The sequence below is a fragment of the Panthera leo genome, chromosome B4, assembly GCF_018350215.1.
Source record: "Panthera leo isolate Ple1 chromosome B4, P.leo_Ple1_pat1.1, whole genome shotgun sequence".
Classification (NCBI taxonomy): domain Eukaryota; kingdom Metazoa; phylum Chordata; class Mammalia; order Carnivora; family Felidae; genus Panthera; species Panthera leo.
Window position 1 is genome coordinate 27,405,610 of NC_056685.1, and position 26,521 is coordinate 27,432,130.

A 26,521-nucleotide genomic window follows, 5' to 3' on the forward strand; every position below is an offset into this window, starting at 1 on the left:
CATTGCTTTGTAAGGATAGCAGAATGAAATAGTCAGACATTTCAAATATGGTGGGTATGATCTCATATGTCCCTATTGAAATTATGGCCTCCTTGCTATGGATCCTAAGTGTAAAATAGGATTAGAGATACAAGAATTTGCCTCCTCCAAAGCAGTCTAGCTGACCAGACACCACAGGTACAAATATGAGGTAGTGAACTTTGATGATCTTGTAAACGTTAGGAGAAAGGTGAGCAGATTGTAGAGAGCCTTTCCCAGCGCCGGTGCTGAATAATCACTGTCGTGGTATAGCCCCATTTTGTGCAGTAATAACTGCAGACTATCCTGTTCTCACTTTAATACAATTTCCTCTGGTTTCTACTGCTGGCATTTAAGTAGGTTAATGGGACATTATAAAAAAATGTGGACGTGGGTAGCAATCTCTTCTTAGGTTATCGAAGCAGAGGGAAGGAGGCAGAGTATGGAAAATTTAGTGCTGAAAAGAGCACTGTTTCAGAGGAGATGCAGACCAATAACAAATCTAAAAGGTGCTTCTTTCTTGATAGTAGAAACTTTAAAAATGGAATTCAAACATTAAGACCGTAGCATTTGCTTTAGTTATATATGGAGATCTGGTATCATACTGAAGTGCAGAATCATACTTGTGATTGAGCTGTGGCAACCACCCGTGCCTACAGAGGCTGTCGGGTAGAGTCCCCTCATCCTGGGGATGGTGAGAGCACGGTGCAGCATCCAGAGCTCAGTGCGTTCGAGGTACCCATCATGTGAGTTGGGCTTGGGCTCCGCCAGTCCCACCGCTCTGGTGCCTCTGACTCAAAAAGGTGAGGAGGAGATTTATGTTAGGGCTCCCTGGGGTATTTGTGTTTTATAAGCCATTAGATGATCAGAAGACGTTGCTCATTCACGAATGTTCCAGAGTTCTTTACTAATGTGTCTTGCCTGCATTCTCACTGCTGGCTAGTGCCTTGGGTCTCGAAAGTCCAGGGAAAAGATGTGACTTTTTCAAAGCCTGGTTTCATATTGGTTTAAGGGGTCCTGACTCAGTCATAGCTTTTCTAGCATTCTTGAGTCAGAGCTCCACTTTTCAACCCTATGTGCCTTATTCTTTCTATCATATGTTATTCTAAAGGTGAAGAAAGGAGAGGTGACTGGCTGGCTCCATCTGTAGAGAGCATGCGGCCCTTCATCTCAGAGTCGTGAGTTCAAGCCCCACGCTGGGTGTGGAGCCTCCTTAAAATAAATAAATAGATAGATAAATAGATAAGTAAGTAAGTAAGTAAAAAAATAAATAAGTGTGAAAGAAGGAAAGTGGGGAAGGGAGGAAGTTTATAACTGATATTATGAAATATGTGCCCTTCTAATTTTTCTCAGTGTTTGCAATGCTCTTTGCCCATATCACATTAAAAGTGTATAGCGTGTGTATGTAAAATATTTCAGAGTGAGTGTAGAATACATTTGAAGTATTTTATTGTCGCCATTCATTCAACAGATATTTATTGATTAAAAAAAACCACTTTTATAAATCAATAATTTGAAATAAGACACTTATAATATGTTCTCCAAATAAGAAACCAGGCTACCTTGAGAGAAAACAACTGAAGTACGTAATATAGATTCGGTACCCTGTGGGACGGGCACTGGATCAGGGGTTTCTTCCTTGAGGAAATGACCTTAACCTGAGTCCCAGAGCAGGAGGGAGAGGAGAGAACTCAGGCAGACAGACCAGGTGAGGAGCCACGAGAGCAGTTCCCAGCAGCGCTTGCGTTTTCCACTGGTTTCTGACCAGCCACGGAAAGGCTGTACTTTTCATTGGTACAGACACAGTTCAGCTTTGTTTCAAGAAAGTAAGTGCCGGGGGAGGGGCAGGGGAAGACTTGGAAACCCCACCATGAAAGTTCAGAAAAATGTTTAACTAGAGAGCAGTTTATTAGTCTTTATTAGCGGTTTTTTGATAAGCACAAAATGGGGGAGGGGGACTATGCACATGTCTACTTTTGAAAATATGAGATAATATTTGTGCCCCAAGGTCAGTGGCCTAAGAAGCTGAATACTTCAGGATTGCACTGTTTTTTTATATGGAATTTTTTCCCTAAGATGTTAGTTTTGCAAAGAAAGTACAGAACTTTATCAAGGTATTTAAATAAATAGTTAAATAATCAATTACAATAGCATGCCATTCCTTAAGTGGGGTACATTTCTACAGTTACTTAATTTTGTAGGTTTATACTAAGTCATACATCTGAATGAAATGCCAGAAAGAATTATCACTGCCTTAGGATTTACTGTTGAGAAGTCAGTGCCAATTCCACTTTTCTGACCTACGTGGGTATTCTAGAATCTTCAAGCCATCTGGAGTGTGGTTTATAAAGACTACTTACTCTCAAGACTTTTGTGTTAAATAATATGGATACATGGCAGTCATATTTATGAATATAAGCCCTACCACATTTGTCAGCAATAACTAAGATTTTAGATGAGCTTGGTTCTAGAAGATGGATGGTGTTACGTATTTTGGAATGCGCAGCAGCTCTTTGAAATGTAATTTATGTGCAGGATATAGAGCATTCATGTGCCCCACTTACAGAGATGCACAGCACTTTCCTCAGTCACCTCTTGGACCTTTATGGACGTGCACCCCTACATGCGGAAACACAAATGGAGGACAGCCCATAGGGAAGGTCAGCTTTGCACTGACCTTCAGCCTTTCCAAGGCTGTTGTTCACCTCTCTGGAGGTGATTGTATCACAGGAGAATATTGGTTTTCCTGCTTCTACGCTGGGTTTTCTTGCTGCACAGTGGCAGCTCAGTCTGTCTTGCCCAACCCCAGGCCCACTCCCATGGAAGCCCATGGGGTTGGCATGCAGCAGCCTGGGGGCCTAGTGTTAGAGTGGGAGCTGGCTTTGTATCTCGTCCTTGGGCAGATCATTTAACAGTTTCCTAGTCTGCAAACCGAGGATGATAATTGTTCCAGTTGGTGTGCTGGAGCCGACTTGCACCTCCTCCTGAGAGCGAGTTTATGCCTCTCTTTTAGCTGTGAGTCCAGTGAGTCCTGTGGGAAGCTTGAAAATCAGCCTTAGTGGGGGTATTTATGCTATCAGCAAAGACTGCAAAGCATATGCTTAGGGGAAGGGGGTGGGAGAGCAAGACTAAGGAGCAAGTTTTTAAACATTTATTAGCACAGCACTGAGTAGTTCAGGCCTCACAGGGTCTTGCGAAAATAATTAAGATTATGCTTGGAGTATGCCTAGTTATAGAAGAAGAGTACATAGTAAGTGCTCAGTTCTTCTTCGCTTTCATTTCCTCCTTTATTCCAAGGCTCTTTTCATGAGCCTCGCAGACCTGTCCACCATGCTTTGATTTCTTGGTACTTTGAAGGCATTTGTTATATAATTTCAACACTGGAGGAAAGCATGCACATAACCTAGACAAGTTGCTGATTTTCTGAGGAAGAGATTAGAACACAGAAAGGGTGAGTGATTAATCCAAACTTACACAGCTATGATGAGTGGCTCTAGAAGAGGTTATCAGTCCCAACCAAGGCGTCTGGCTGGCAGCTCAGCCATGTTTTTGCCCCCCTGACACTACGTCACCTGCCCCTGCTGACGTAATTCTTCAGTTGCACAAAAAAAGTCCTATAAATAGCTATAACTATAAATGACTATAAATAAATGAAAACAGCTCCCATTTAACTCCCCAAAATAAAACTTTTTATGTGTCGTCTACATCCACCTATTTAACTATGTATAACAGCTCATTTTCGTTTAGCATTTTTTTTTCACTTAATATCGTGTATCTTGATTCAAATTGACTTTAAACATGACTAATGGAATAATTTAATTTCTAGCTTTCAGAAAGAGTTCTTGCTTGAAGATAAAGAACAGCGCACTAACTACAAAGGAGGAATCAATGCTAAGCTTTTAACTGCACTTCCCAAAGGTGAGACTTTCTCTAAATGGTTGACCGGTGTCCTGAGCCTGTAGGTCTTGTGTTGCCTGATTTCCTTGGAGGGGGACTGCTTCACTGATCTCCAGTGTATACTCTTGTACGTGTCCCTTTCTGTCTATTTCAACAATTAGCCTCAACTAAGGTAGCTCTCTTCCTGCATGTTGAATCTACACCTTTCTACATGTCCCTTCTCTTACTTTTAGGCATTCTTGGGTTTTCCCTGGAGGCTGGGGGGTGGGGAGGGTGAGAGAGGGAGCCGGCACAGACTCAACCTTCTTCATCTCTCCTACCTGTCACCTTCTCCGGGGACGGTGGGTTTTGCTCATAAGGCCTTTTCTTTTCCATCCGCTCGCTCCATTTCCTCCACCTCTGGGCGTCTGCCAGTGTTGCTGCATTTCCACTGAGTATGTTAGAGCTCCCTGCTGGGCAGCACACTGGCCTATCAATGCAGACTGTTCCACACACGCTTCCTTCTCCAAGTAGGTACTCACCAGTTCGATGAATTCGTATTTTCATTGGTAGAGATGCATGTGCACTAAAATATGTGCAGCTGTCACCAGCCAACCACCCCTTGTTTCGCCCGAGAAATGACATAAATGTTACCAGATCTTTGTTGCCCCCGACTGTAACACTGGCACAGCGTGGTACCGGCTCACAAACTGTCTCCATCCCAAATGAGCTGGGTAAACCTTACTATGGAAGAAACAGATTTAGTGGAAGATCCGATATCTGATTTTTTTTTTTTTGGCCCTCTGAAAGAAAACAAAAACAAAAACAAACATAAGATCAAACCTAAAAGAAATTAGACCAGAAACCATATTCTTTTAATAGAAACTAAATCTAGTGTAAAAGGCCCACTGCTAAATGGGCGTATATCCTGAGGAATTGAATGGATGATACGGCTAGACAAAGTCTGATGAGGTCGGATATTTGCAGGTCCCCAGGGATTTGGCCTTGTGGAGAAACTTCAAACAGGGACATTTTGTAATTTCCAAGTACTTACAAAACTGTCGAGAGGAAGACAGGCTTACCCCACGTTGCCCCAGAGGCCAAAAACAAGAATAACGTATTGAATTACAGAGAAGTAGGTGAGATTTCATACGAGAGAGAGAATTCTGATAGTTCGTGGGACTTAGAAATGAAATGGCCTGTATTATCATCTCTTCGGCTCCCAGTAGCTGTTCAAGGAAGGTCATGTGCTTCCATGGGAAGGACACATGCTGTGGGTTCCTGCCTGGATGGCATGAAATGGAAAGGTCCTTCTGATTTTTTAGACTCTGTAAAAGAGAAAGAAACTCAAGCTAATCTGAGTCAGACTTAAAATCTATGAAGATGAGCCAAACAAAGTACTGCTAAATTTGATTTTAGCAGTAGCTTCGAAGATTGGACTGATTAGACAAAATTCTGTAGTAACAGCTGCTTTACTCGTCCTCCTGGCCTAGCCCAGGTCCTTTCCTTGATGAACGGTAGTACATGCAATATTGGGATCAGAAAAATTAGAAGCAATAGATGAGATGCGAGGTCCCTTCAGGCTCAACAGCTTATAACTCCATATGTGCCAAAATTTAAAAACACGTAAGTTGATTAACCAGTTTCACCAGAAAATGTATCATAATTGGTTATAAAAATGTAACTCTTCACAAAACGAAGATAATGCCATGCATTAATCAGAGTTATGTTTCCAAATTCACAAGATCTTCAAAATGTGCTTTAAAAGTGTCAGAGCCCCTCCTCCCCTGAATTCCATGTAAATTCCCCACCGTCTTGTCTCACGTTGTGCACTTCATGAATTCGGGCAGGCATGTTTGGAAAGACCCGCGTATTACCGGTGATCTCACTCCTCCATGTTAACACGTCTCTTGATGGCAGCTCCTGGCAATATAATGGTAAAAATAGGAATTGGTTCCAACTGTTTTAATGGCAGAGAGCTTCATGTCTGTTTACACATTTCCAGCAGTTGCTTTCCATTCATTTAGTGAGGAATTCTTGCTTTTGTGCAAATGAGCATTAAAATGATCATTGGCTTTTCTCTAAGGGGCTTCCTTTAACTGTGTATCACACGCAAGTTATCCGATGACTAAAAACCTTTACCTGTGCAAAGTTTATAATATGGAAATAGATTTTCCACTTAGGAATTGTGAAATGAACCAACTACATTACTTCTTTAATAGCTTTAGTGAGCTATAATTCGTATAGCATACAGTTCATCCATTTACAGCACTCAGCTCAGTGGCTTTCAACATATCCATAGAGTTGTGCATCCAGGGCCGCCGTCGGTTTCGGAAAGTTGTCATTATCCAAAAAGAAGTCCCACACTTCGGAGCCACCACCCCTCTCCCTTATTCCTCTAGTTTTGTAATGACTTATTTTCTAAGCTGCTTGTCTTTATATTAGTGGCTGCCTTCCAAGTGTAAAAGTTGAAGTGCGTTACTCCTCTGGGAAGTCAGATCAGTATTCAGGACATTCTGGGTCTGGCCTGTGCTCTTAGCCTGTCAAATGCAGGCTGGGAGAGCTCTTGGCAGTCCCCTGCCACTTATATTTCTTCGGAAGATTCTACTGTACTTGGGTTTAGACGACTGGACTCGACAATAACTTTACCAGAAAGCCTGCTTCTCAGGGCTAATTAAAGAAACTGTATTCCTCAAGAAAACTACCCAGCAGACCAAATCATCCTGAGTATTGGCATTACATATTATTATAAAGCATATTAGGCAGTTAAATAAAATATAAATTATTATAGCTCTTGGGGCGCCTGGGTGGCTCAGTCGGTTAAGCATTAACTCTTGATTTTGGCTCAGGTCATGATCTCACAGTTTTCGGGATCAAGCCCTGCATCAGGATCCATGCTGCTTGGGAGTCTCTCTCTCCCTCTCTCTCTGCCCCTCCCCAACTTGCGCTCGTTCACTCTCTCTCTCTGTCTCAAAAACAAACAAACAAACAAACCTTTAAAAAAAAAGTATCAGAGCCCTGATGTCAATTCCCCTTAAATTACCTTACTTGGAAAATGACCATCCCATTCCCATCAAAAAGAACTAAAGAAATAGACTCACAGAATCCATATTGCCACAGAAGTACCATTCAGAATTACTCAGACAAGGGCAGAAGACTAAAATAGCAGGTATAATGAGGGATAATTTAGTGTATGTTAAAGTTTTAATTAATGTATTTGAAGGCAAAGTAGAACATTTATTACAACAGAAGTTAGATCAACAGTGCCTATTATGTATTGTGTATTAGATGATGACTAGTATTACTGTTACCTGAACCATTTCTGAGTTGTGCATATTCTGCCACAGCATATAATCAACTGAATTATGGCTGCTTAATCCAATTTTTAAAAACATTCTTATTTCCTATTTTTTAGGAAATATACGTTGAAGAGTTTAGAGGGAAAGGGATATCATGCTGCCAACTTATTCTCTTTTTTTTTTCCTTTTTAATTTTTTTGCTATTTATTTGTTTGTTTATTTATATCCAAGTTGGTTAACATATAGTATAATAATGGTTTCAGGAGAGAATTTAGTGATTCATCACTTACATATAACATCCAGTGCTTCTCCCAACAACTGCCCTCCTTAATACTCATCACCCATTTAGCCCATCTCTCCCCCCCCACCTCCCCTCCAGCAGCCCTCAGTTTGTTCTCTGTTGTAAGAGTCTCTTATGGTTTGCCTCCCTGTCTCTTTTTATCTTATTTTTCCTTCCCTTCCCCTATGTCTATGTGTTGTGTTTCTTAAATTCCACATGAGTGAAATCATATGATATTTGTCTTTCTCTGACTGATTTCTCTTAGCATAATACACTCTAGTTCCATCCATGTTGTTGCAAATGGAAAGATTTCATTCTTTTTGATTGCCGAATTATATTCCATCATGTCTCTCTCTCTCTCTCTCTCTCTCTCTCTCTCTCTCTCTCTCTCTCACACACACACACACACACACACACACACACACACACACACCCACACCCACACCACGTTTTCTTTATCCATTTGTCAGTTGATGGACATTTGGGCCCTTTCCATAATTTAGCAATTATTGATAGTGCTGCTGTAAACATTGGGCCGCATGTGTCCTTTCAAATCAGATAAAGGGACATCATGCTGCAACTTATTCTTAAATGGTTCAGAAAAGTTGACATGTAAATATGTGTACTTGCATGCATGCATATATACACATCACACACGTAAATACGTGTATGGAAAAGGATAAACGTAAACCAAATGTATTGAGGTGTTAACATGTTGTGAAGCATGTCTTGATTTTTCTGTAAGTCTAAAATTATATAAAAATTGTAAAGGGAAGAAAGCTTTTGGTAGATCATAAGCAATAATAAACTGTATTCAAGATTATCAATCAGAAGATGCCTGTGATAGTGATTTATGTGGCGGTCTTTATGCATGAAACAACACAGAGGCAACATAGATTTCCATAGCTGGGGTGTCTTCCCATGATTTCTTAGTATTAGCTTTTGTTCAATGTTTTATAATAAACCTGACCAAAAATTCAAGTGGAGGGCCTAAAGAACACTGCAAGAGCCCAAAAGAGGTTTGTTTTTTGGTTTTGGTTTTGGTTTTCCTGGAAAGGGTCAGAAAAAGTACGCACACATCAGCAATTCAAATAAAACCTCATTCTCTTTTATACAACTGAAGTGTTTTCCCATGGGCTAGATATACTAGGGTAATTATACTTCATGTTTGTTTTACTAATTTTACTTGTAAATTATAGTCTTGGGAAAGGAAGCTTCTCTGTTCTTTTCTCTTCCACATCATTTCTTTCCCCTGTAATTTCACATCTATTGGAAGGAAGCAAATCTTGGTAACTGAAAAATACATTTGTTAGAAAGAATAGACTGAGCAGTAATTTGTTTGCGTAAGGGATTTTTTTTCTAAAAGATTCACTATGGATTTCCACTAAGAATGAATAAGCTTGCCGATACATTTGCTTAATTATTTTTAAAGTAATCTCTACACCCGACATGGGGCCTGAACTCACCACCCTGACATCAGGAGTCAGATGCTTTACTGACTGAACCAGCCAATGCCCCTAACTTGCTGGCACATATAGAGTATGGTTTGATTTATGACTTCATTTCAGTCCTCGGTAAATAATCAAAGAGGACTGTAGGTTATAAGCTTGAAACAGTTGTTTTTTTTTTTTAATGTTTATTTATTTTTGAGACAGAGACAGACAGAGAGCATGAACAGGGGAGGGGCAGAGAGAGAGGGAGACACAGAATCCGAAACGGGCTCCAGGTTCTGAGCTGTCAGCACAGAGCCCGACGTGGGGCTCGAACTCACGGACCGTGAGATCATGACCTGAGCCGTAGTCGGATGCTTAACCAACTGAGCCACCCAGGCACCCCAGAAACAGTTTTGACTTCGAATCTAGATGTGGTTTGAGTTCGAATCTAGATGTGGTTTGAGTTTGAATCTAGATGTGATTGGAGAGAGGAGCTAGCTAGTGGTGTCTGTTAGTGGGATAACCTAGAACCTGGGCATCCAGGGGACGGGCTACCGTCCAAGGACAGTAACTTCCCTGGGGCTCAAGGGGGGACTTTAGAAACAAATGGGAGCATTTTTGTGTCACAGCAACTGGTGATGATTAGGCATTTGTTAGGGAAGCCACGGACACTTAACACCCTGCAGTACAAGGCTCACAATGAGGAAAATTTTCACCTAAAAGGCCGTTCACACCCCCATGGTGATCTGTGCTGTTTTAGAGCCAGTCAGTGAATCTGTCAACCTGATGAGGTGCACCTGAATGTCTGCTATATGCTATCCTAAGACATACAAATGACAGGTTCATTAGTGAGTTGCCTGGCCTGTTTTGTCCAGAAAAGGACAGAGATCACCATGAACTTGGTTTACCATCCTCCTTTCTCCCACTGCCCCAGACTTCTTAGGGTTCAGTTTCCGTGATGAATGACTATTGTGACCATCAGCCTGTTCCCTTCTCATAGTCTTTATAGAATATTGAGATGGGTAGGGAATGGCAGTAGGAAGAGTATAGTTCTGTTGGGGGTGGGGCATTGGCATAGTCCAGTTCCTTCTAGAATATGTGAAATAAAAAAATGACAGGAAGCAATTTGTTACTTATCTTTCTCTCTGTACTGCTGGGATCTTTTTTGGGGGGAAGAGGATCTTTCTTAAAAAATATCTTTAGTTACATTAATTTCTATAGAAAAATTTAAAAACTAAAAATTCAATGCAATAAAAGTGATTTTCACAGTCTCAAGTTGGGATTACAAAGTAGATCATAACTTTTTCCAGTAGAAGTTATAGGACACTCTTTATGTTAAATTGATATTTGTATCCTTGTCTTGGTCCATTTGGGCTGGTATAACAAAATACCATAGACTGGGGTGGCTTCTAAGAGAGGAGAAATGTATTGCTCATAGTTCTGAAGGCTGGAATCCCTAGATCAGGGATCCGGTGTGGCTGGGTTCTGGTGACTTGCAGACCGCCAGCTGCTCATTGGGTCTCACATGGGAAGCGGTAAGTTCTGTGGGACCTCTTTTAGAAGGGCACTAATCCTACTCGTGAAGGCAAACAATCATCTCCCAAAGGTCCCACCTCCTAATACTATCACTGTGAGGATTAAGATTTCAACATATGAATTTGGTGGTGGGGCGGGGCGGGGGACACAACATAAACATTTAGACTAGAGCATACCTAGCTGAAATGCTTCGGGTGGAGGAAAGTTAAATGGCGTTAGGCTGTGCAAGACCCTATTATACCCTGTTTCTCAATTAAGAGTGTGATGCATTGAGTTTGAAACCTACTTTTCAGAGCACTTGGAATTTGGTTTCAATAGCTTCTTGAGCAATCATATGAAAAAACATGACCCCTTTCTCTTCTTGGGGCTTAAATAATTAATTGATACTCTTTGGTTTATATCATCCTTGAAAACAGTTTCAAAATCTGCACTACCGGTCGTTAAAGTTTCTTCACCATAATCTCACTGGAGCTAATTGGTTAAGTGGGAAGCTGTTATTAGTCAAGCTTTCTCAAAAGGCTGCATGGCGGGATGCACCATTATCATTATACCCTTGTCTTCCAAATAAGAACATAATTAACTATGCAGAGAAAGTATACCCCTGACTCCAGCCACTCTGTTTCCTGGGAAAACCACCTGAGGGAGAGACTTTTATGAAGCCAACTATCTCAACAAAAGTCAATCTGACTAAAATTTTAAGGTGGTTATCATGTAAAAATAAATAAATAAAAACTAGGCTTGTATCTCTGGAGACAAACGGCAATATAAAAGGGGTGTGTGTGTGTGGTTTTGACTCATTACTAAAAATGACCACTTTAAAAAAATAAAATGGAAATTGAAGTAGCTGAAAGTTAAATTCCAGTATTCAGGGGCACCTGGCTGGCTCAGGCGACTCTTGATCTCAGGGTGGTGAGTTCGAGCCCCACGCTGGGCGTAGCGTTTACTTTAAAAAAAAAAAAAAAGGAAAAGAAAAAATTAGAAAATACTTAAGCAGTCCAGTGTGCCTCCTTTGAGTTTCTTCTTTGACCCAGTCTTTCTAAATTCTATGGGCCGCCAGGGCTATCAGCGACTCTGTGGTGTTCCTGGGTCCTCAGTAGGAACCACTCAGATGAGCCTTCGTGAATTCATGGGATTGAGGAGGAAGCGAGAAGAGAGACCTTTATTCCCCACCAAATGTGTCCATTTCTCCAAAGAAACAATGATTTGGCATCTCGGTGATATCCTTGTAGTCAGTATCACACGGGACCCTCCTTACCTCAGCAAAACATTTGTCTGCTCATCCAGTGTCTCCAAGAGAATTGGGGTAATTACCTTATCCATCATCTACCCAAATTATAGCAGGAAAACCATTGTTAGCGTTTCCTTCCAGCGAAAGCCGGTGAGGGGAAGCTTAGGAACCGGCTTAACCTAAACTACAGTAAATGGCTGTCGGCTGCATTAGGTACCACTGGGAACACAATCCGGTCGTCACAGAGCTCTCCAGGTTGTGTGATAGCACCAAATAGTGTGAGACACGTGGTTGGAGCTTGCTGATGGGCATGTCGAGGTTCTTGTCCTTGTCTCTACTTTTGCAGACTTTTGAAGTTTTCCGTAATGAAATGCCATTAGTATTGAACCTACTAACAGTTAAAAACAGATAGATTCTGCTTGCTGAAGAGATCTTAATGTTCAGGCTTCCTCAGACTCTCCTGGATGGAACAGAACTTGTTCCTATTAATCCATTCCTTACTCACGGTTTTATGCCTTAGCGCAGCCTGTGAAGTGCGTGTAGGTGCATCCCATTTGGTGTCTGCTCTTTGGCACTAGAAGACAATCACCAGGAGGACAGGAACTGTGTCAATTTTGCATATCACCGCTACATAGAAGCCAAGAACAGAAACATTAGTTCAATACATGTAGGTTTCCCGAAGGAGTGAAATGAAGGCATGACAACTGAGTACTGGACTATCTTCATTCTTCTTTGTTTTATTTTAGTTGCAGAATTAAGAAAAATCTTTGAACCAAAGAGGAAAGAACTTTTAGAAATGAAAAGGTAAGATATGTCTTGTACCTAATTAGAAAGTCGAAAAGCTTGGTGAAACAGTATTCCCTTTTCCCTTAGAATTGATTTCCGTGGCTCACTAGGCCCTTTTTGTTGTCTTGCACAGAAAAGAAAGAATCGCCAGGCGCCTAGAAGGAATTGAAACGGACACCCAGCCCATCCTCTTGCAGAGCTGCACGGGGTTAGTGACCCATCGCCTGCTGGAGGAAGACACGCCCAGATACATGCGAGCCACAGACCCGGCCAGCCCTCACACCGGTGAGCATGCCCGCCTGGTGGCCTGTGATCAAGCAGGCTGCCCGAGATGTTCCACAGAGGCTTTTTTATCCAGTGCTATTGGAAAGTGAGATACTCTGCAAAGACGAATTGCGTAGATGTACTGATTAAATACACGCGCTTGTAAAAAGCTTCAGCCACATATGTCAGCTCTGTCCTGCCTCACAGATGTGGTCCTCTGGTGTCGCAGCAGTAAGAAATGATGCCCCTTGGCACACTGTTGGGTAATTGATGATGTCATTTCCCCCTTGCCTGGGACCCGTAAAGGGCAGGAACTGTGTTTCCCTCTTGGTGTCCTCAGAGCCCTGGCACCAGACCTGTTGCCAGAGATCCTCAGTAAGAGTTTGTTGGAGGACTGAATGAGACACATTTTTACAGAATCCCCAGGTCCCCAGCACAGGGCCCGGCTGCTCGTGGCAGGTAGCATTAAAAGTAAACCTGGACCTTGAGTGGGTAGGGCTCTTAGTCTATGTGTTCATGCAACAAAAATTCTATTTAAATTATTGTAATACATGTAATTTTAATACATGTATTGTAATACATGTAAATTTTAAATTCTATTTAAATGTAATACATGTAATACATGTAATTCTATTTAAATTATTATAATACATGTAATTGCATATTTATTTCCTGTTAAGCAGTATTTCAAACATAACCTACCTTTTTTTTTTTTGGATCACTGTCAATGTTTGAACATTGGATATTCAACGTGGCCTTGGAAGAGAATGACCCACATGGGGCTGTTCGTCCCACCCCATCCCTGGCTCTGTAGCTCTATGCCCCTGCTGCTGCTTATAGCCATTGTTTCTTAGTTTCTTCCTCAGAGGGGCTGTTGCTCTCACTTTGTGATGTGATCATTTCACTTGTCTAGAGTTCCTGAGCTTCTATGGCCAGAAAACTAGACAATTACGATTTTTTAAAATTCCATGAAGAATCAAGACTAGACAGAGTACCAAAATTTATGGCCAGAAATGAACGCTAGTGTATATAAAATGTGAATCTATGTATTACCATGATAATTTAAGCTTCACATATTTGTGAGAAATGGAAGACTTACTTAATAAAATGGTACTGGGAAAATAGGTTTTGTGCAGTGGGAGAGGGGACATAGCCCTCTTCTCACTTATATAAAACACAAAAATAAGTGCCAATTAGTCATATGATTAATTTTAAGAAAGTAATTTAAAAACATGAAAACATAGGTGAATATTTAATTCAAATTGAATGAAGAAGGACTTTCAAAACACAGAAACAGCTGTGGAAATCACACACGACCAGGCCAATTGACTTGACTACATAACAATTCACATCCGTACTCCAAAGAAAATCTAAAAAATTAAACAAGTTTGAAATATTCATGAATAAGATTAAGGTTCATGGTCCTATAAAAGTGCACACAAACCAATAAAAAAGGACAGTAGGAATCAGTAAAATACAGAGCAGTAAGCTTGATCAGATATTCCAGAGGAGAAAAAACAAATGGCTAATAAATAATTGGAAAATGCACATATTCTCTTTTTCTAGTAATCAAATGATATTTTGTAATTAACACTCAATGTTTTTAAGAGAACATATATGGCAGACTCAAGTGCAAATTGATGCAAACTTTATAAAATTAATTTGACAGTCTAGCAAGTATCTTAAAATGATATACTTTTTTGATAATGCAGTTATACGTTTATGAATCTTGTCCGTTGTGATAGTAGTCAGAAAATCAGACTGATTAAAACTGAGAAACAACGTAAATGCCCAGGAATATGAGAAGGGTTATCTTAGTTATGGAATGCCTATTAGACGGAATATTACGAAGCCTTAAAGAATGATGTCTCCAAAATAAGATTTCCAAATACAGGAAAATGTTTCAGACCAAACATTAATGGTATATAAAACATAAATTATTTTATATAGAAGGAAAGAAGAAGTCAATTTTATAAAAGAAGGAACACATAGAAATATTTGGCAAATTATCAATTTATCATAATTACACATTAGTGATTATTGGTGATTCAGGGTTTTACCTTCCTATGTTTTCATGTTAACATGCTAGACATTTTCTGTATGTGTGCAACAGTTGAAAAAATCCACTAGTGTTACACACACACACACACACACACACACACACACACCGCAAGAACCTGGTACATATTGATAGTGCCCACTATTGTTCTGGTTACTATCAGATCCTGTGAAACCACAATCTGTCATATGTTAAGTTACAGCAGATCAAGTATCTTTTCTAGAGGGCTCTGGCCTCACCCATAAAATGCTAAACTCAAAAACAGAAAGGTAAATAAGTAAGAGGCAGCAGGCTGGAGCGAGGGGCTGAGCCTTAGCGCAGGCCGGGCGGAAGGCGGCTCACCCCGCCAGGACGGCTCTCGGCCTTCAGGTGTTTCACTGCAGACCCCGCACCTGTTCGGCAGCCCGGGTCGTCACCGTGGCTAGATACACCTGTGTGAGACGCGGGCCCTGCGCCGCGCGGGCGCTCAGGCGTGTGCTGTGTACCGAACAGCGTGCAGTCGGTGCGCGCCTGTACTTGAACTCTGTCCGTGTTCCCCGTGTGGTTCCCTTGCAGGCCGGTCCAATGAAGAGGAAGACACTTCGGACTCCTCGGTGGAAAAGCAGACCCGCTCCAAACTCTACCCAGAAACGCCGGGCGTCCATGCTGACGCCTCCTGTGGTTCGGCTCTCATGGACGCCCCGGCTCTTGAGTCCAAAGCGGAGAGAATCGCCCGGTACAAAGCGGAGAGGAGGCGGCAGCTGGCAGAGAAGTATGGGCTAGCGCTGGATTCCGAAGCCGACTCGGAATCGCTGTCTCGATACACCAAGTCCCGCAAGGACGCTGATGCTGCCGACAGAAGGGGAGGGAAAGGCGACAGGCAGGCCGAGCCGGGCAAAGATTCGAGCTCCCTGTACTCCAGGCCCTGCGTGGCCGAGTCCAAGGACTATGCCCTCCACGGGAGTGACGGTCTTTCCGACACCGAGGTGCTGCTCAATGTGGAAAACCAAAGACGGGGGCAGGAGCCCAGCGCCCCCGCGCAGGCCCGCGACCTGGCCCCCACGGTTGACGGTTCCTCATCCTTCCAGTTCTCCGGGCGAGACTGCACCGCCTTCAGTGACGTGCCAAGGTCCCCAAAGCAAATGCACGCCGTGCCACCCGCCTCCCCGAGCCACTCTGCCGGTGACCCTCCAGTCCCCGCGGAGGCGCGAGCCAGGTAAGCGTTCAGCGCGCGCTCAGCCGCCTTAACATCTTTGCTTTGCACCCCCCTTTGTCAGGGTCTGGGTATTCTTGGCATTCTGTGGAGGGTTCAGCTGGTGGAAGAAATAAGGTGACATAAGAGTTTTTGTTTCCACAGTATCAAAACAGGTTCTGTCAAAGCAGGAAGCCTCAACTTCTTTTTAAAAATGATCAGCTCAACAGGTGTCTTGGGGACCCTTTCATGGGAGCCTCGCTTCAGGACCCTTCTTTTTACTGTTTCTTACATGCCTTTAATAATCGTCTGTTTCTTCATTTTTCTATAATTATACCCAAGACTCCTTGGTGATTGTGTTGCTGTCATTTAAGATCACAAAGCAGAAGGACCCCCACTAACGCAGTGGAGGGGCCTCAGTTTAGGGTATGAAGTGTGACTGCAATATATACTGAATATAACTGGGACGTATAGCAATGCAATTACATCTGCGAGCTAAGAAGGAAGCTCTGTGGAAAAGCACCTCATTTCAAAGACCAGGCGTTAGGTGTAATTTGTAACGTGTATAAAGAGAGTAGCTCCCATTTGGGAAAATCAGAAAAGGTGTAAGACCAGAAATTCAAATGCCAGAAGAAAATATGTGTTTCTAAATGTAAATGTAATTTAAATTTCTATTTATAAATGTAAATGTAATTTAAATTTCTATTTATAAATGTAATTTAAATTTCTAAATTTAGATGTAATTTAAATTTCTAAATTTAGATAAAATTTCTAAATTTAGATGTAATTTAAATTTCTAAATTTAGATAAAATTTCTAAATTTAGATTAAATTTAAATTTTGGAGTCTAAATTAAATTTAAAATTTGAGATTTAAATATTTAAATAAAATTTAAAATGAGAGGTTTAAATGTTTAAATAAAATTTAAATCTCTAAATTTACATATTTAAATTTTCAAATTTTAAAATAAATTTAGATGTTTAAATTTAAATGCAATTTAGATATTTAAATTCAATAAACGTGATGACCATATTTAAAATGCAATTTACTTAAACATCCTACTTTAAAGTTTGGGGTAATTGTCTGGGTCGACTCCTAAATGTGTTTTTCAGTCCAAATAAGCATTAGCTTCCCAGGTGAATTGAGGATTTGTGAGGATCAAGCAACTTTATTCTGGAAAAGAAGAAAGAAAATGTATCGGGAAATACTCATTTATTTCACACTGGGACAGAGGAGTGAATGTGGTCCTCTTTAGTGGCAATCGTACATCTAAAACAGTTTGTTTTACTTATGGGAGTTTATTGAGCCAGACTTGTTCCTCCTCACTTGATCATCCACACCAAAATATTTAGAGATGTTAGCTTCTTAGAGAATTAAATACCTAAATCCAGATACGAGGTTCTGAGGGCCTTTGTTCGGCCTTTGGACTTTTTGAAGTTTTGGGACTGTGACCTGTCGTCTCTTACTTTGAAATGAAAGTCTGTTGTTTGGGAAGCCTGCATTTCACAGTAGAAAAAGTGTTCTTGCCTTAGTCTCTATCAAAGCAAACTCTTCATGTGCTTCATGAGCAGGACAAAGAAACCTAACAGTCTAACTTAGAAAGGAAATCAGAGATTTACAATTACATGAGTTTTAAAAAGGTAGGAGCCTAATTGTTGATTGCCATATTATGAAAACTTGAAGTTGTTAACACGGCATCCGGGTTAGTCATCTACATCGCATGTAATAGATCCTCCGTGAGTTCTTGAATCAGCTATAATAATAACAAAAACTTGGTTAAGTGCTCCAGGTAAAAAGATAGGATACTTAATAGTTTTGAGTGAGTTAAAATCTTAATATTAAAAAATGTCCATAACGTGAAATATTTATTTTAAATTTTTTAAGTGTTTATTTTTGAGAGAGAGAGAGAGAGAGTGCGAGCGAGGAAGGGGGGCAGAGAGTGAGACACAGAATCGGAAGCAGTCGCCAGGCTCAGAGCTATCAGCACAGCCAGATGCAGGTTCTCATGAACCATGAGATCATGACCTGAGCTAAAGTCGGATGCTTAATGGACTGAGCCACCCAGGCACCCCTATAATGTGAAATCGTAAGAGGTGTTTCTTTCTCAATTATTTGGAGAGCCATTACTTGTAAGTTTCCATAAGCCTAGTCTCAGTCTCTCAACCCTGGACTTCCACAAAGAGAGGATTAAAAGAATTAAATTGTAAAGGAATTCTTGAGGAGGCACATGCTTTATTTATGTGTTTTTTAATTAAAAAAAAAGGTACTGCTTTATTTATGTATTTTTTTAATTAAAAAAAGGCACATGCTTTATTTTTTGCAGCATTCAAGGTGTACAATTCTATGATTTATAGGCAGAGAAACAAATCATTTCATATATATTAGGAAAATACTGAGATATATTTGCATTAAAAAGGATGGAACATAATGTGTGACAAGTATGAAATTAAAAAGTAAATTAAGATATATGATAAAATAAACAGTTTGGAGGTTCCTCAAAAAGTTATGATCCAGTAATTGCACTATTGGGTATTTAACCCAAAAAGGTGAAAACACTAACTCAAAGGGATACATGCACCCCTATGTTTATAGCAGCATTATTTATAATAGCCAGATTATGAAAGCAGCCCAAGTGTCCACAGACAGATGAATGGGTAAAGATGTGATACATGTAGAGTGGAATACCATTCAACCGTAAGAAAGAATGAAATCTTACCATTTGCAACAGCATGAATAGAGCTGGAGAGTATAATGCCAAGTGAAATAAGTCAGAGAAAAACAAACACCATATGATTGACTCATGTGGAATTTAAGAAACAAAACAAATGAGCAAAGGAAAAAAAGAGAGAGAGAGAAACCAAGAAACAGACTCTTCACTGTAGAGAACAAACAGATGGTTGGGGAGGGGAGTGAGGGGTTGGGTGAAACAGGTGATGAGGATTAAAGAGTGCACATATCATGATGAGCGCTGAGTAATGTTTGTAATTGATGAGTCACTATATTATATACTTGAAACTGATATAACACTGTATGTTAAAAAAGGATTTATTTTGTAATGAGTACAGTAATTCATCTTGTAAAGATGGATTTAAATGGATTAATATTCTGCTTAGATGCTCTTTTTCTAGAGCCAGGAAATTCGGGTGTCAGAGAGCCATTGTCGTCTGATTTCCATTTGGGAGGAAGAAAGATAAAAAACACTTTGTGAATTATGACAATAACCAAAGAAATCTTGGTGACTTAACCATAAATGAAATGTCATCTGATATGGAAATATGCAACAGAAAAGTTTAAGGAGATTAAGGAGTGATCAAAAAAACTGTAGATAATGAAGTTATTTTATACCACATGTATTTGTGGATGTGTTCTAGCACTGAGATGGAATATTTTTCTCACTGCTGTACTATACGCTGTCATCACCCAGCTCTGCCAAGTATTTGGGCTGTTAATTTCTGAATTAACTCCTTCCCATTGCATCGTTTTATTTTGTGGTCACTAGAAGAGGCTGGTTTTTCTTCATTACTTAAATATGGAATACATCACTCATGAATATACCATCAGAGACTTGCTAAAAATTCAACTGTGAGCCAGACATCACATGCATGGCTTTCATATGTACCCATATACGCTAACACATATACACATAGAACAATCATTAGTTCTTGTACCATTAAGAGCGTTCTAAGCTCAATAACAGTCTTAAGGGCAATATTTAGCTGAGCAGTGAATTTTAACTGATTAGAATTATTTAATGTTCATTTGAACATTTATATGATGAAGAAAATATGTACATTTGTCACAAAGTCTTTAGCTCAGAAATCCCGTTAACTGCCCGGGAGTTCAGGTACATACTTCATTCTGAAACAGATGGACAATATGTATATTAACAGAATAGAGCATAAGACACCTCTTTTTAAATTTTTTTAACATTTATTTATTTTTGAGAGAAAGAGCATGAGTGGGAGAGGGGCAGACACACATACACAGAATCCGAAGCAGGCTCCAGGCTCTGAGCTGTCAGCACAGAACCCGACACGGGGCTCAAACTCACCAACAGTGGGATCGTAACCTGAGCCAAAGTCAGACGCTTACCCGACTGAGCTACCCACGCGCCCGGAGCATAAGATAGCTCTTAATCCTCATCCCCCAATCCCGACAAGCCCCTTATATTTAGAATTGCAGCATTGTGTTTTCTAGAGAGGTAGTTTTGCTGATATGAACCATTCTTTGTTAATTCAGCTATTATGAATGCTAATAAAATGCAAAGGGACCTGGGGCGTGTGGATTATTCAATTTTAAAACTCTGAGCTCCTGCTACTAATAGAGATCCTGAATCCAGAATTCTTGCTGAATTTGCTACTTTTTGTACCTCTTACGTAATTAAAAAAGAAAGAAAACGTACCGTATTTGTTACGTCTGTGAGGGGAGAAAGTTAATTCCCAGGGCCCACACCTGCTCTTTGCCTGAGCGTCCACTGTGACTCCCCGTTGTCAGTGACTTGGGTGTTGGGCAAAGAAGAAAATTATACTGAATTTCCCAGTGGTGATCCACTCTAGAAAACCCTTTTTTATTTGTTTTCATGACTCCACTTCTATGCTGGCCAGTCCTTCTCCCACTAAGCAAATTGTATCATTAGCAAATGAACATGGTATGCAGAGGCATCACTGAAATTTGACCTGGGGAGGGCTGCCATTGGCTGATGGTCGTTTGGACAGGGCTCTGATGACACCAGACCTGTGGCTTGGCTCAGGAAGCTAGACCAGGGCACCCTCCGCAGTGTGCCTTTTCAGAGACATGGTGACAGGCAGGCTCAGCCAACTGAGAAGGAAAGAGATTTAGGCTATGCTCTTGTAATTTATTTCTGATTGTATGTGCTCATCTCCCAGGGAGAGGTTCAGTCTAAAAATGGTCTTCAGAGCCTCAAGCTCATTGTTTTCCTTCTTATTTGTCTGTTAACCTGACCTGACAGAAAAATCTACAAGAGGGGGAGCCTGGGTGGCCCAGTCAGTTAAACTTCTGACTCTTGGATTCAGCTCAGGTCATGATCTCACCGTTCGTGAGATCAAGTCCCACATCGGGCTCTGCGCTGGCAACATGGAGCTTGCTTGGGATTCTCTCCCTCTCTCTCTGCCCCTCCCCTGCGTGAGCTCTTTCTCACTCTTTCAAAATAAATAAACATTAAAGAAAAAAGAAAAGAAATGTCTACAAGAGAGTGGTATAGAGGGGAAAAGCTGCCGCTGGCCATCAGCATTGGTTCCTCAGCCCCTGTCCCCCCAAAGCACGAGTGTCCCTAACACAGGCTCCAGGTCAGGGCAGATGTCCCGGGAAAACATAGATCTCTAAGACCTAGGTCTCTAAAGAAGAGACCTCTGGGTACTCTAACAGGTCACATAGCGGGATAGAACTATTTTCACCTTTCAGCCCTTGTACCCCCAAACATCTCTTCACCCTGCTCTATTAGCATTTGGCTCGTAAAATATGGTCAACTCCTATTTTTTTTTCTTTTTCTTCTGTTTTCACTGGCAAGTATCCCCTTATGTTCACTGAATTAAATATGAATATGTCACACAAGATGCTAGCTGGTGTGTCCTAAATTCAAATGTCTGCCAGATTTTAAATGCAAAACTGCGCCTGTACACACGCACCCTCACGCACTTATATGGCAACACACAGACACAAAGCAATCATTAGCATTTTTCCCAAGCAAGCAACTCGAAGCAAGTAAACTGTTCATTTTAATGAGATGCCTAAGTTAATAACCATTCTTCTTAAGCTGAATACTGTTGTATAATTAGAAGCTGTTATGTAATTAGAGCTGGACACCCACAAGGTGAAACTAATTCTACTGTGCTGGATTTTGACTTCACTTTGGCAGCAGGAAGTACTTTTTAGCCTGTTGACTCTTAGCAGTTACAGGGAGTTAAAGCCTCTCTCTCATTATATACTTAGGGATACAAACCAAGAGCAACTCACGACCTCTATGACCGTTTAGGGTGAGTTGCCACATCATAAGAAAGTTCTGTTACACCCAAGGTCACCATCTCACTGTTCTCTTGTCCCCAGTGACCCTACGGTCCTCTCCCAGGGGAGTGACCTCTGCACTATGGGGATGTTGGCTCACCCCAAGACCCCACAAGAATAGATACCCGACGTTAAAGACTTGTAAATTCTTAGAAGCAAAAGTAATCCTGGAGATTATTTAAAAATCTCTTTTCTACATGAAAAAAATGAAAGATTAAAGAATTTAAGTGATGGGGTTAGGACCACGTGGCTACTTTGACAAAGCTGAGGCTAGTATCCATCACCCGTTTATTCGTCCACTCAAGTTCCCTGCATCTGTCAAGCTCTTTCCGTTGCGTCTGCTCTCGCCGTTTATGTCAGTTCTATCAGGTAACACCGTGGAAAAGCGAGTGTGCTGGTTTCGCCCTTCGAAGGTTAGAGGTTTTTAGGAAAGAAGACCGGGGGTATTAGAGAAACAGTTTATGTGCATTTACATAAGGTACTTAAGAACTTTGCCCTTATAAACAAAATGAAAACTTGTAGTTTAGTAGAGTTCAAACTCAGTAGGCATCCACGTATCTGTGTATACCTCATCGGCATTGGATTAATTTCAGCTCTGAGGTAGTTTAGCTAATCATCGAAGAAAATTATATTGGGTCTCCTGTGTGCCAGGCACTGTGCTCCTAATTGGCTATATTATTTAAAAAAAAAAAAAGTATAGGAAATAATTACAACATGATGGGGTAAATAAGGTTCTAGAGATCAAGGTTGGGTGCCATGGGAAAATGTTGATTGTATACCAATTTTCCTCCTGTGGAGATGTGGTCACGTTGAACTAAGTCCTTAAAGATGTGGTGAGTTTGCTAGCCATGGAGGGGAGGCTACTCCCAGCACAAAGGCACGAACGAAGACTTAGAAGGAGGGGGTGGGATGAGGCCAAGTGCCACATGGGGAGCAGTCATGGGGCACCTCAGATGACACGACAAGGCATTTGGCCTTCACCTTATGGACAACGGAAAGTGTCTGAAGCGTTTGAAAGCAAGGATGATTGATTGTGTGTTTTAGAAAGATCGTTCTGGAGGAATGTGGAGGGTTGGTCTGAAGGAGAATTGATTCCAGTTAGGGAGACCACTGACGTGGTGATTGCAGTTACCCAGGCATGAGATAATGAAGTCTGTGCTTCTGAGCTTTGTCATTAACGTGGTCCTTGGCATTAACTTGGCATTTCATGAGATAATCTGGAAGATATCAATGATAGGCTGATCCTATTTCTGGAGGAGGTGTTGTAAACAAGTTCGGTGACGGTAAGGGTAAGGAAAAGAGTGGAAGGAAGGATGGAGCAGGAAGGGAGACGGGAGAGAAGAGAGCACGTGTACCTGCAGTAGGGTTGGAAACTAACAAGATGAAATTTAATCAAGCCCTCTACTTAGAGGGGGAAAAAATCAGTGTACAAGTTCAGGATTGGGAAACCTGATTTAATAGTAGTTCATGGGAAACAGACCTAGGAGTTTTAGTTGACAGAAAATTCTTTATGTGACTGCCAAAATGGCTGGTCCAATCTTGGGGTGCAGTGATGAAAGTAGCCCAAATAATCCTGGTCCCTCTGTGTTGTGCAGTGGTCAGATTACATCTGGGTATCTCATTCTAATTGAGCTGTTGACAAGTGAGAACATATCTAGAAAGTCTACTTCCTCTTTGCCCTGCTTTCTTGACCTTTCCAGGTTTTTATAAACGTCTCCCTGTCGTAATAGAAACTAGAATCATTTTTGGAGTCTCTTACACATTCTCTGGTGCTTAGACTCTCAAACCAGTCTGTTCTCATTATCAGATTGTCATTTTCCCAGTGCACTTATAAGACCGAGGCTTGGCTTGGCATACGGAGCCCTCATGTTATCAGCCTGGCTTCTCAATGATGATGATTCTGCCAAAAGGGAGAAGAGGAGGGAGAGGTCACGAACCAAATGAGGAGTCTCACAAATATAGTTTCACCTGCACCGCTTGTCTTAGAGCCCCAGGCACACAAGGCTGACATGCCCAGATTTACCAATTCCGCCAGAATCCCCTGAACATGGCAGCATGAATTTGGTATTATGCCACTCCGTAAGATTGGTAAGGATGATCCACTAATAACATTACTTTAGCACAGGCCTTATGCAAAGGTTACTTCCCTTCTCTGAGTCATTTTCACGTCTCTCCATCTCCGCTACTGCCTGGCATCTGGCACATAGCGAGTGGATCCATAAATCATTTTTGCGTGAACGTTCTGTTGTTTTCTGTACTTTCTTGAAGCGTCACCCAACAGTAGTAGCGATACTTGAAATAGCCCCAAATCACAAACTGTTTATCAGCCTACAGCCCGTGAGGGACTTGTGCCTACATGTAAACCGTGGGCCCTTTCCTTCGTCAAGAAAGTACATGCTATGAACAAAACGTCAGCTGACGTAAACAGCAGGCTTCGTGATGTTGTCCTTGTCCACTCCGGTGCAGGCCTTTTATCTAATCACAGGCCAGCGACACCAACCAGAAGAACGTGCTTTGAGGAGCACCTGTTTATACTATAAGGCTCTTTCCACTTGATCTGAGGTCAGAGTTCTTGTAGATGATCTTGAGTCAGTGTGCTCGTAAATACTATTAAACTACGAGTGGGAATCGTGATGTGGGGGAACAACGTGGAGGGACACTTCTGGGGCCTTCTGAACTCCATCTCCAGTCCTAAATGGCTGTTTCTAGGTTAGCCTCACAGCTAAGGCAGCGAAGTCACTGGATCACTTTGTACTAGCAGTGGTGGGTAGGAATCTAAGCGGGAGCCAAGGAAATACAGATCCAGCTGGGAACTGGAAGCTTGAGCCACTTTGGAAGGCCGCTTCCAGCACCTTCCTCAGACTCCAGTGCCTTTATGGATAGTTCTTTCCGTCTGCACACACCTTCTGTCATTGCGCTCGCTTGCCTGAGGCCTCAGCATTTAGGCATTCGGTACTGAGGTTAGTTCAGAGAGAACCTGAAAGAACTCTCACATATTTATCCTGTTTCTGCCCCAAGAAGACTGTATTTCTACCTTTTTGTTACCCAAGAAGTCCTCACTTTATAATCCAATAGTGACATGTTTGTTAATTGAGGAATAATTCACATCAAAATGCATACATTTTCCATTTAAAATGCACCAACTCAGGTTGGTGAGTTTGTGGAAACGTGTAATGATTACCCCAGTTGAGATAGAAAAGATTTACATTGATTGTTGACTCTGTTTGCAAGGACCTAATTTAGCTGCCATAGCCTGATGGTATCATACACTCAACTCATGTTGTACAAAACCAACCCTTCTCAGGGTGCCTAAGTGACTCAGTGGGTTAAGCATCTGACTCTTGATTTTGGCTCAGATCACGATCCCACGGTTGTGAGTTCAAGCCCTGAATCAGGCTCTGTGCTAACATTTAGAGCCTGCTAGGGATTCTCCATCTCCTTCTCTCTGTTCCTCCCTGACTTGTGCTCCCGCACTCATGCGCGCGCGCGCGCTCTCTCTCTCTCTCTCTCTCAAAATAAACTTAAAAAATTAAAAAAAAAACCCTCACTTGGTTGATTTTTTTTTTTAACCAAGTTTTACTTATCAAAAATAGTTAAGCATAGCATTAAGGAACACTCATTAAATAACAGCATCGATTTAATGTTTAAAGAAAGAAAATGAACTTAAGGCATCATTGCCACTATTCAGATGTGATCTCTTTTTTTGTTTTTAAACTGACCTGGTATTCTACTACTTCTCCAAAACAGTGGCCCTTCGGCCGTAGAAATAAATGTTGTACTTTTACAAAATGATAGACTTTTTCTTCTGATTTTGGGCATCCCTTAGCCACCTGTCAGTATTACAATCAGGCTGTACCCTGTGGTGGTGGAAAACTGAATCCAAAAAGTCCCATTATGTTCCATCGTTTTGGAGTGCCTGTGAATCAACCAAATCAGTTTTATAACTTTGACCCACCATTTCGGGGAGCCATGCATTTAATTCGAAAGGAAGAATTTGCCTTCTCTACCAATGTCAACACTTAAGAGTGACCACTCTGAGTTGTTTTCTGCTCTTTACTAGGTTTTTCAGCCTCGCTGAGCTTTGGGGAGAAAATTTGAAGGAAAGAAAGAAAAAAGATCTAAGATAGGTTTTGTGGAAATGACTGGCCCACATTTTCATTTGGTATTTATTCATTTACACATATTTTTGCTTTTAAAGAATGAAAAAAAAGATACTTGCATTTAAAAATTCCATGAACTGCACCAAACATCTGTGTCAAAGTAAATAAATCCCTTAATTGTGACTGCTGTCTAGATCGATTGTAATGCTAAACTGAATTATGGTTTTTAGAAGTCTTAAGTCTTTAAAGTATATTTTTTGAGGTATAATCTATGTACAGTAAAATTCACTGTTGTTAGTCAACTTCTATGAATTTCGACAGATATATAAAGTTGTGTAACTCTCACTACAATCAAGATACAGAATCATTCCATCAGCCCAAAAATTCCCTCTTGGTCAACCCTTCCCACCATCACCAGGTCCTGCCAACCAACAAATAGTCTGTGTTCTTC

General features: G+C 41.1%; 1 protein-coding gene across 8 annotated transcripts in view; it reads left to right on the forward strand.

Annotated features, from left to right (window-relative positions):
- SVIL (supervillin) overlaps nt 1-26,521 on the forward strand; it is a 231,288-nt gene that overhangs the window by 132,398 nt on the left and 72,369 nt on the right. For 5 of the 8 annotated variants that reach the window (XM_042945239.1, XM_042945238.1, XM_042945240.1 and 2 more), the window contains exons 4-8: nt 1,130-1,196; nt 3,845-3,936; nt 12,417-12,474; nt 12,590-12,741; nt 15,335-15,974. In XM_042945239.1, the coding sequence (XP_042801173.1) occupies nt 1,174-1,196; nt 3,845-3,936; nt 12,417-12,474; nt 12,590-12,741; nt 15,335-15,974 (965 nt within the window). In that variant the 5' untranslated portion in view covers nt 1,130-1,173. The remainder of the gene's footprint in view (nt 1-1,129; nt 1,197-3,844; nt 3,937-12,416; nt 12,475-12,589; nt 12,742-15,334; nt 15,975-26,521) is intronic. The other 3 variants (XM_042945242.1, XM_042945235.1, XM_042945241.1) reach the window with 1 other exon arrangement.